Source organism: Etheostoma cragini, chromosome 17 (genome assembly GCF_013103735.1).
Source record: "Etheostoma cragini isolate CJK2018 chromosome 17, CSU_Ecrag_1.0, whole genome shotgun sequence".
NCBI classification, from domain to species: Eukaryota; Metazoa; Chordata; class Actinopteri; order Perciformes; family Percidae; genus Etheostoma; species Etheostoma cragini.
Genome location: NC_048423.1, coordinates 9,814,053 through 9,824,877, shown reverse-complemented (window position 1 = coordinate 9,824,877; position 10,825 = coordinate 9,814,053). Strand labels below are relative to the sequence as shown.

General features: G+C 39.5%; 1 protein-coding gene across 2 annotated transcripts; it reads right to left on the bottom strand.

Moving 5' to 3' along the window:
• Positions 1–1,379: 1,379 nt before the first annotated feature.
• On the bottom strand, positions 1,380–9,740 carry LOC117960429 (filensin). 2 transcript variants are annotated; one of them, XM_034898327.1, is made up of 8 exons: positions 9,196–9,740; positions 8,558–8,618; positions 7,874–7,969; positions 6,458–6,550; positions 4,972–5,085; positions 3,832–4,052; positions 2,990–3,081; positions 1,380–2,751 (listed from the first exon to the last, which is right to left on the bottom strand). In XM_034898327.1, exons 1-8 carry the CDS (start codon positions 9,567–9,569, stop codon positions 1,757–1,759), a joined length of 2,046 nt encoding a protein of 681 aa, XP_034754218.1. In that variant the 5' UTR covers positions 9,570–9,740; the 3' UTR covers positions 1,380–1,756. The 2 variants fall into 2 exon arrangements, with proteins under 2 accessions (XP_034754218.1, XP_034754219.1); XM_034898328.1 differs by having other exon boundaries at positions 8,558–8,634; positions 9,196–9,470.
• Positions 9,741–10,825: the final 1,085 nt, after the last annotated feature.

Sequence of the window (10,825 nt, the reverse complement as noted above, 5' to 3'; positions counted from 1 at the left end):
CCTGCTTTATCAGCAATTTTAGAATAAATGGCTACATCATTTACAAAATGAACATAATGCTGCATTGAAGAAAAATTGAAAGGAGCTTTTGAGGCCATAAACTCGTGAAAATTTCCATTGGGCTAAGAAATTCAGTGAGAAGTAAGGTTATTTTCCCACAGACTTCAATAAACTGACTTCTTTTTGAAACCAGTAGAGTCGCCCCGTGCAGGAAATCAGATAGAATGAAGGTTTAAGGCACTTCCGCATTGGGTGGCACTTTTGGGTGGTGCATTAAAACAGTGATTCATCGAGGTAGATCCTTTTTAACTATGCTAAGGTACAATACTGTTTACAACAACCATAACCCATTATGACGTGCAATGTTACACATTCTTTTTCTGTTCGCTGAATGCAAGCCCTGATGCGACCCATTGCACAATGTTTTTTTCTGTCCAGTGAAAGAACACATTCAACATGCATATTTTTCAGAGTCTCAGCTGAGTGCAGAATGTCACTTCTGCAATTATGTGGCCTCAGACACACCCGCAGCTTCTGCTGATTTTTTTATTCTCACTTTTCAATGTCATCTTTGGTGTTCATTTTGGATGTGACTTCAAATGTAGCAAAGGAAATTAGTTACATAAATAGTTAGTTACAGTAAGGAGAGTAACCACTCCTGTTGTTTTTGTCTTTTCATTCATTATTTCAATTTTCTTTGGACTTTCAAGCGTATTTTGCTTTGAGCAGCTTATCTAATTCAGGTTGTTTTTCTCACAAATCATCTCAGATGCCTTTTGCTTATTCCCTCTTCAATATCTGAGATCATTTTTGTGTTTTTCTTTTCCTATTACTATTCTATCCTTTCGGGAGATGGACTGGGTCATATTAAATGCTGAGGACATTGTGAACTACTCAAAGTCACATAAAAAATGAATGGCTTACCTGTGGATGCTGCAGCACTAACAGTAGGACTCAACCCTTAAGGAAGGGCATGAAGGATTCTGTGACCACCATCCGCAAAGTGTTAGGTACACCAAAGTATAGGGGCATTTTTCAATGCCAAGGATTAATTATTATACCATAACATAACATAACATGTCTGTGTCCACACATAAACATGCACAAGTGGAGTATTTGAGTGCAGTGCTTGGTGCATATAGTCTAAGAACAGGAGTATAAAAAGTATCTAAAAGCAGAACAACAAATCCACTGATGTTTGAATCTTTTTAATTATTCAATATATCAAAGCAAATTAATACACAGCAAAATTGTGCTGAGGGCAGGCAGTGGTATCCAATTGAACAAATGAGCTCAAAGGGGAAAGTTGGATTCCTAAGACAGAGTTCAGAGGGGTGGTGCAACCTTTCAGTTTTCTCAGTTTTTTATTTATTTTCTCGTAAAATTTGTATTGGTGGCATGGAGCTTTATTTTGTATTGTCCCAAGTTTTCAGACAGTAAAGGACTCATAGCATGAGCATGGGTGTTAAGTCGAACAACAGCAGCAGTACTTATGGAACCAGCAAAACATGTTCTGGACTCAAGACCAGAGACTGCAAGCAAATGGAAGAGCGTTTAATATCAGTCCAGGAATGTGTAGTTGGTCTTTTAAGCATGGTTGGTTTTCCTCAGAGACAGAAATATTGGTCTTATTACATCAGTTTGGGGAACAGTGGTGTTTATCAGTATCGTCTTCTTGTCAGAAGACCTGAACCATGTAGGACCCTGTTGGAGTTGACTGATTCTTCATGTCAAGAGATGTGGTTGAAATGTTTTTTTAATGTTTCTTCTTGCTGGACTTCTCGATCATGGTCTCCACCACCATGGAAGTCTCCTCATAACCTTTAACCCTGCGGCCATCGGAGAACTTCTCCACAGACTCCACCACCTCCAACTTCTCGTAACTCATTGCGTCTGGGGTGTAGCTTCCAGAGCTGGTGCTTGTGCTGGTGTTGGTACTGGAACTGGAGCTGGAGCTGGTGCTGGCACCACGAGGCGCAGGCTTTGGAGTGGGCCCGCTCTGCTTGTTGTCATCTCGGCTTTTCTTGTGATGGTCATTAGTTGGGGTAGGGTCTTTGGGGCCAGAAGGTGAAGGGACTGGACTTGGATTTTTAGAGTGAGGGTCAGGCTCTCCGCCCTTATGCTTACCTTTCCCTCCATTGTCCTTACCTTTTCCACCCTTATTATCGTCCTTTCCACCTCCTCCATTAGAGGGCAGAGTGGGATCGAGAGGCCTGGGGTCTACTATGGCTGGAGGTGGTGGGGGAGAAGGTGTGGCGGGTCTGTAAGGCTCATAGGGAGGCATCACGTCATCTCTGATAGTGACGAAGATGCGGCCGGCTGATGGTGTAGAGGTGTAGAAGCATGGATCCGAGTAGCTGCCTTCGCCGGTGACAAGGACATAACGACCCTTGGTGTAGAAGTCAGCGATTGGCTCAGGCTTCTTGTACTTTCTCATTCTGTCTCTGACAATGTTACAAAGAGTGTCAAAGGCTTTGCTGATTTGAGCTCCATCCGGGACATCCTGTGGAGACACTCCAGTGAGAACAGGGCTCTGCTCTTTTCTCTTCGACCTCTTTTCCTGCACGTTCACAGATGGGATCCCCTTCGTTTCTTCATCTGGACCCTCTCCAGTGGCTCCCCCATTTCTTTCCTCCTGGCCACTGTCCATCACATCTTTAGGTTTCAATTCTTTTTTCTTTTGAACCTTCTTGGCTAGGATTTTCTGGCGGGGCTTGATGCTGGTAATGTCTTGGATTGCCTGGGTGATATCTGGAGACAAGTGAGGTCATAAATCAACTAGCTGGAATTGGTGAACTAAGAAAAGACCAGAATTGTGCATGCACCAACACACCCATATGTTCTGGGATGCTAACAATAATTAAGACAACTAACTAACATTATCTTATCTCTAAGATAATGTAAAGTTGTCTCTCCCAATGGCAGCTGATTGTGTGTGAATTGTGATTCTCATTGTAAACCAGCTGTGATGTGCTCACGTTGCCCTTACCTCTCCCCCTGCTTGATGCGATGGGTGTGTGAGTGTAGCGGTAATTAGTGGTAAACAGGGTAATGGGAGTGCCAATTATTGCTGAATTCAACCTGCAGGGGGAAGAAAGCAATGTAATGTCAGCCATGCAACAGCCATGCACTTCACAGCTTTATTACGCGGTGGGATCTGGTAAGGACAACTGTGATTTAAACTTTCAAAAAAAGGGAAACAGGTAACTCACACCAATGTAGCCAATCTGACATTAAAAACACTCTGCTTGTTGTTATGTTGTGCAGTAGAGGAAAACATGATGTTGTCACTCAGTGCCATCTGCTGGCTGATTTTGCACATTACATAGTTACAACCGCATTTTACACTCTACAATTACACTCAAGTTACCCATGTGTTTTTTTTTCAAATCATGACTATCAAGACACAATTTAATCTCATGATAGTCTATAGATTTAAACCATACTGTTTTTTTTCATGGATCAAGTGTTGGTCAAAAGGTACAAAATGATTATCTGGTACTTCTGGATGCGTAGACAAGGTCAGCATTTAGAGATTACATTTACATAACTGTATTTGAAATAAATGTTTTTGTTGGCTAGTCAAACATTTGCACTTTTCAGAAATAAAGTTCTGTGTTCATTTAAACCCAGCCCTCTGTCCATTTAAACTCACGTCCATGGTCCTTATTTGGCCATGTTAAAGCATTATGTATTGTCCTTACATCTACATTTAGACATTGGAGTACTAATTTCAGCATTCAGTGAGTGACTCTTTAATGTTTTCAGTCAGGCCTTGCATGCCTTTGTAAGCATGTTTCTGTGTGTTTCAGCAAGCTGGGGGCAGTCTACCTGTTATCTTCGTTCTCGATTATCCTCTTGTACCTCTCCAGCTCATTCTCAAGTGATGTCTGGTACATGGCCAGGTGGCGACATTCACTGGTGAACTTCTCAAGGGACCTCTCAGCTTCCTCAATCTCCTTCCGCAGTGATTCGATTTGCTCGTTGTACAACTGGATCTCATTGTCATAACTCTCCTGTGTGTTTTTAATGCTTTGCTCCAACACTCCAGTCTGAAAAAAGAGACAGAGGCAAACATTTATTAAGAAATTATGATTTAAAAACATTACAAAGACCCTTGAAATGTAATGTCATTAATAGCAACACTATTTAAGTATGTGTTGCTGATGAAAAGTAGGAGGTCAAGAAAATTGCTAAACAAATAAAAGCAGAATTTAATATGTTTCCAGCACAGGGGTTGATTCTGCAGTATATCAAACCAGTGTTTTCAGACAAATTAAACAAAAATGTATTGATGTAAAACAATGTGACCACCCTGTACAGGCTTACACTGTGACCATTGAAGGCTTCTACATGGTCCAAAGAGATATGTGATGCATAATAGAAGAAGAGTGTAGAGCATAATTTAAGCAGATAACAGAGGTACACTAAGTTGTTAATCAAACCCTGTAGGAACAAAGCAGCCAAGCAAAGAAACACCCAAGCTGAAGATCAATGAAGGCACTAAATTTGATTGTGTGATATTTCATTTTATTTCACTAAAGCTGTCCTGTGTTTTTCTTTTCCTGTAAGAAACACTGCCTTCACTTAAACTACAACTACACTGATAAATACAGTGATGAGATGGCTATGGCTGACATCTGGAACTTCTGCAGCATTTATTAGCATGTGTTTCTATGTTAGAACCAATAAATCCCTAACAGTTATCTTCTCAACAGTTTTTTTGATAATAAGACACACCACAGTCCATGTGTTATCCTCAAATGTTTAGTGCTGTCATGATTAGTTGATTAATCTATTAGTCGAGTGACAGAAAATTAATTGGCAATTTTAATAACAGCTTAATTGTTTAAGTAATTTTTCCACCGGGTCCAGCAGCTCAATCTAAATATTTTCTTTTCTTTTTTTTCTGAAAATCATGTAATGTATTCAAGTTAAACCTCCTGTTGTCATGGTGAGTGTGTGACCCACCTCAGCTTGTAGACGTTGTTTCTGACCCTGCAGCTGACAGAGGGCGCTCTTATATTCCTCCAGCTGACTTTGCAGCCCTGGTACTTTCCTTTGGGCCAGGAGCTTCTCCTGTTCCTTTACACAAAAATCAATGATAACATGGAGACAAGCAGAGTGTGATATTACAGCATAAAGTTCACACCACACGCACACATGCACGTTTGCACACACACACACACACACACTCACACACAAAGTGTCTTCCTGCAGTCTCACTATCTTAAAAGCTTCACTTATTGATTTATAATCTAAAGGCACTTTAACAATTGTGTTGCAAATAACAGAGATGTTTTCTGTCCATCTACTCTTGAAAATTAACCTTTTTTTTGGAGTGCAGTGTCCACTACCCAGAAACGGAATTACTACATCAAAAACTGTTGTGGCTGTCATTACAGCTTTGCTTGTTACATCTTGTAGATCAAGTGTAGTGTAGTATGGGTTTATATTGTTCAAACATTTATTGGCAGCAGGGGTGTTCTTGTATGAAGCGGCATTATAGGGTTTTGGACCAAAATCCAATAATGACAATAGTAACTGCTAATTTCATTTTAAATTGTCATCTCCAAATCTCCAAAGTCTAAGCTTGTCTTGTTGAGAAATAAATAATTAAAATAACCTTACTCTATTTATTTGATTAATAATTATAACTTATATAATAACTTAATTTATAATAAATAATAAAAATAAATAATTTATAAGTATAAATAATTAGTTTGTAACATCTAAATGGGCAGTCTGTTGATATTATACTAACCTTCTCATGAGAATTTGTTGAAATGGGCCAATTTGCTAAAATCTTTGCATAAATAAAAAAAAAAGACTGAATAAAGTGGCTCAGTTGGGTAGGGCCAGAAACACTTTTTTGAAACTTTACAGTTAACAGCAATTTTTCCACAATAATACCACCATCAGGTGTTATAATTACATTATTGGAGGGCATTGTCCAAACAAAATCTCCCCTATTGGTTTAAATGTGTTGTTATCTGACTAACAAGGCAGCACTATAGGATTAAGTTGATTTCCATACTCTTCGTTATGTTTATGTTATTTTTTCATCTCCGCCAACTGAGATTAAACTCAACCAATTGATTTCTGCAGCCAGAGCAGCTCTGCCTCTGAGAAATATTGGTATAAAGAAACAAAACTTAAAATAGCTTGCACAGTGGTTCTTCCTGGCATTTGCTTCCTTATGTGTCCTGACACAATCAAAACGCTGGCCTGTCCATCTGTCCGGTGGACTGTTTGATTTTCTGTGCTTTTTGCGCATGCACACTCATGTATACACAGTAAAAAACAAACAAATGCAGGCACAGACGACCAGCTGGACTGGGAAGCCAGTAACCTCATCAACCCCAGACACGTAGCAAGAGCTGACACACATGCAAACACCATCTTCTCCCCCCCAGGGACTGCAGCACACACACAGTGACAACATTAATGACCTTACCTCAGAGAGACCCGCTGACACATTGGGAGCAAGGGGAAGTGTCTGGTTGATTTGCTGTAAAATGTTTACATAGGTCTGGATCTCTGCAAGGTTCTAGAGAAAAATAAAATGAAAGGAAAACATTAAATATACTACTAAGCAAAAGGAAGAACATCCTAAGCTACACCATTTCGCAAAGTTTAACCACTTTATCTGCTCTGCTCACAAACCTCTTGTTTATTTAACTAGCCCTCAGGTGGGAAAATTAGTATCCAATAAAAGGCTTTAATTTAGCTGAAATATATTTATGAATGTTGCCTGTATTTTCTTTTTCTTTTTTTACAGCGAAAGGAGGTCTTTTTAATAAGTGTGAACTTCAACTCAGTAATAAAAAAGAGATATATTTCCTCTTTCCAGGAGGTTACTTCATATCTAAGGACCAGAAGCCCAATATTCATGAGAGAAAGATCCCTATTCTTTCCCACATAATATAGTAACAGCATTGCCCTTTGATATGCTATCTCAATATTGCAGCGTCACGGATTAATTCATCACCAAAAGCAGTATGGGGTGAAAATAAAAGAAGGGAGAAATTGTCCAGGCAAGAAAATCTATGGAAAGTACGTCCGATGCATTATGTAACAGCTTTCTTTTGTCTCAGTATTGTTGTGCCTGCTGTGTTGTACCTTCAAGCCATTTCCACCGCACAGTGGGTAATATTTCAGTTTTAGTCTTTCCTCTGTGCTTTACTGCCATTATGTCCTTCTAGGACGGACTTACAAGACAGTGGAGTTAATATGTCAATCATCTTTTCAAACCCACCACATATTATATAAATACTTGTGATTGGTCCACCCAGGGCCTGGTCAGCTGAAAATCTCTCTAAACGGGAGTGGGGGTCAGACATAGTAAATTGAGTAAATGAAACATGAGCTGGCAGATTCATCTGGTTTCCAGGCTACACAACATCCACTCTTGCAATACAGTCTCCACTCATAGGTTATCCTATGTTTATTTTTTACACTGGATGCAAAATCCAGTGTCCAGTGTCCAGTGTCCAGTGTTATGTCATTAAACAAAACCCTATTCTTTTCTCAAAATGTGTTTACCAAAACAATTAGTGATATATGAGCCTAACGTCTAGGATGCAGGGTTTCTCTGTGGACTTTTATATTATATTATAATAATTGTTAAAAAGCATACTGTACTGTGGAATAGAAATGCATAAACACTTGTAAAACACAAACAATAAACAAAAAATACAAAATAAGTGCCAAAAAAGGAGATTGAATCCTAAGGAAAGGCACACAACAATCCATAACCATGTGTCTAATAACTCTTAACGAACTAAGTTGTCGAGACCATAGAGTTGCACAGTAATTCAGTTTCCGTTTTTGTTTTTTCTAATTTGGATCATTTACCATTAAAGTCACTGACCTTCTTGTGTCTGTCTCTGGTGGAGTTGATGTCATCCTGCAGAAACTGTGACTGGATCTGGTACTCCAGGTTTCTCAGCAGTGAACTGTCAGCCTCCTGCAGGAGAAGAGATGAACAAGCAACACTAGGGGACCCAAGAGGGAAAACTGGGAATAATAATAATAATAATAAATAATAATAATAATAATAATAATGTATACTTTATTAATCCTGCAAGGAAAAATTCTACTTTAGGCCTGAATTACACACACATGCTCAGTACCTATACATGCACTAAATGGAGAGATGTCAGAGTGGGGGGGCTGCCCATGGAAAGGCCCCCCGAGCGGTTGGTGAGAATGGCAGAATGGTTCAGTGTGAAGTGTGTGAAGTTCATCAAGAGTCAAAGAACACGGATTGACGTACTACAGTCGTACACAACTCTTCACCCCTCTACTGTATGTGTAATCCTAATTAATTGTGTTATTAATTAATTATTTTCCAATTAAATTGCATATTAAATCTCTGTATTTCTTTAATTAATGTCTGAAATATGACAAAACCAATATAGTGAAATCTTATTTGATTTAGTCGTTACTTTGTTTAAAGTACCATGATTTGTACATCAAATTATGCAGTCTCTTGTTTCACATACACACATCTTACCGTGCTCAAACTGAAATTGAAATTAAATCCATACAGTACCTTGTTTAATTGTTCCAATGTGCCCCGTAGCTGTTCTTGATAATCACATTCATTTCTATATCTGGAACATAAAACATGTTGATTATGTGTTAATATAAAGCAGGAGATGGAGATACGTTACTTTATCATAATACGCTGCAGTATTCTGTAGGAGCACTTACCTTCATAACCTGGATGTTAATAAACTCTTGATGCATGTTTGTGATATGTGCTCACAGTGAGACAAGACAGATGAAAAAACTCATCTCCATTATAGTGGAGCCATGAATAGTGGTGTTTTTTTTATCAGTGATTTGGGTGAACTAAACGTAAATTACCATAAATTGAATGTGATGTTCATTCACTGTCTTGTTTTTATGATGACCACTAATCAGAATAAAATGATTTTTTTCAGATTCAGTATGATTACCTTGTTTTAAGACTTTGACTTTGCATCCATTCTGAAATTGATTAATTATTCATGTCCAGTTTCCCTGCTGATTTGCCCAGTTGCATCAATTATCTATTTTTTTACCAGCGCCTTCACTTGTTTAGCATTAAGATTCTTTATCACACACCCCTTAATTATGAGAACATTTCTATATATTTCCAATCACTCCATCTCTATAGAAGAAAGGAGCAATTCACCACTCTCTTACTTGCTGGTAAATTCATCCATCATGTTGCAAGTATCTTTTAGCTCTCGCTGCAGCTTGGCATGGTCGGAGGACAGCTCTCGGATGCGCTGCCTGTTGACTTCAGTCTGCTCTGCAAAGGCTTCCTCTAGGCCGCTGGCCTCTTCCATCCGCTGCAGTGTCTCCAGTTGCTTGCGGAAGACGGCGTTGCGCTGCTCCAGGACTCGTGCTCTGTTGATGTACCGGGCAAAGCGGCTGTTGAGCTCCTGAAGGCTCTCCCAGCCCTGGATGGCTGAGATACCTGCAGAGGATTCAGAGTCCACAGGTTCCTCATCGAAGACATCTGAACGCTCATACTTTTCCTTGCGCACCTCGTGCAGGTAGCTGGTCTTGTACATGGTGGTACAGTACGCTTCCCTCCCGTGGGTTGGTGGTATCCCAGGAGTGCTTGTCCCCTTCAGCACCTTTATTGTGTGAAAACTCAGGTGCACACCCTTGGCTGTCTCATGCTATACTAAACCCTGCACAGCATTGGTTGGTGGCGAAATAGCCCCCAAAACCTCCCCCTAGCTGTGGCCGCGCATGCTACGAGCCTGGGGCCTTCCAGAGTTTATTGTTGCCTTTGTGGCAGAGATTAGAAAAGCCATGCTGTTGATGACAAAGCAGAAACAAAAAAACAAACAGTTGGCTGGCCCGCGAAAGCACTGGGTTGTCACACACCATTATTTTGGTTCTTAGTCAGCTGATTTCTAGATCCCTGATTGATATGGTAGATTCGATGGTAGCCCACTACAGGACAGAGGCGAAATTTCGTGCAGTGCAATTTGTGTGGACTGTTAATAGCTATTCCTGCCAAAAGTGTTGACCCACTTTGTGTGCTGAAAACAAAAAAAATTATTTTATAACAAGTGGGTAGTTGTTTACAGTGAGTTTGAGGTTCATGGTCTCTGATTGTTGCTCATTGTAGTTCTGTCTTTAGCAAATAAAGCCAGAAGAAAACAGTGGAAACAATCACATAGAAGTATACAAGTCTGGGTTTTGCTGGGAAGATGGCTCTGAAGCCAAAATATCTCAGCACTTTATCTGTTAATAACAAGAACGACTGTTTTTCCTCATGGTGCTTTTAGCCAACATCTCTATGTTGCTTTATTTCACCTTTAATATTTTCATTTTGTCTTACCCTATACTTACAATAACATTTAGCCAACATCAGAGTAAGGGAGAGTTATTGCAAAATGAGGAAGAGACAGAAGAGTTTCTGATTTGGCTCGCTCTCTGCAGGCTGTGCTACAAGGTCAGTCAAAATGTCCCTCTCAACAGATCTAGTAAGCTGTCTGTAAACGGCTGAATGAAACACTTGTCATATGGCGTTACATCAGCCTTTTAGTGTATTTTGGCACCAGCAATGCCCACGGCTCAAGAGCAGACTTCAGTTTGAGAAATAAGCTACTAAACAAAAACATTGTGGACATAATGGATTTAAACTATGCTAAGGTCTAATTGAATAAAACACATGTATACGTTACTTTTCAATTATTTGATTAAATACATACAACCAGAGATAATGCGATGACCTTTACCCGCTGTACTTTTATCTAGTACACAAAATAAACTTTGTAAATGAGCTAATTTGTCAAGTGCACAAAGAAATGTA

What these genes read in the sequence shown, in the direction of transcription:
- LOC117960429 (XM_034898327.1), bottom strand. Translation starts at nt 9,569, where the DNA reads ATGTACAAGACCAGCTACCTGCACGAGGTGCGCAAGGAAAAGTATGAG. An exon ending in CCAGAGACAGACACAAGAAG is followed by an intron (nt 6,551 to 7,873) that starts GTCAGTGACTTT and finishes ATTTTTCTCTAG; the next exon opens with AACCTTGCAGAGATCCAGAC. An exon ending in ATCGAGAACGAAGATAACAG is followed by an intron (nt 3,082 to 3,831) that starts GTAGACTGCCCC and finishes TTCCCCCTGCAG; the next exon opens with GTTGAATTCAGCAATAATTG.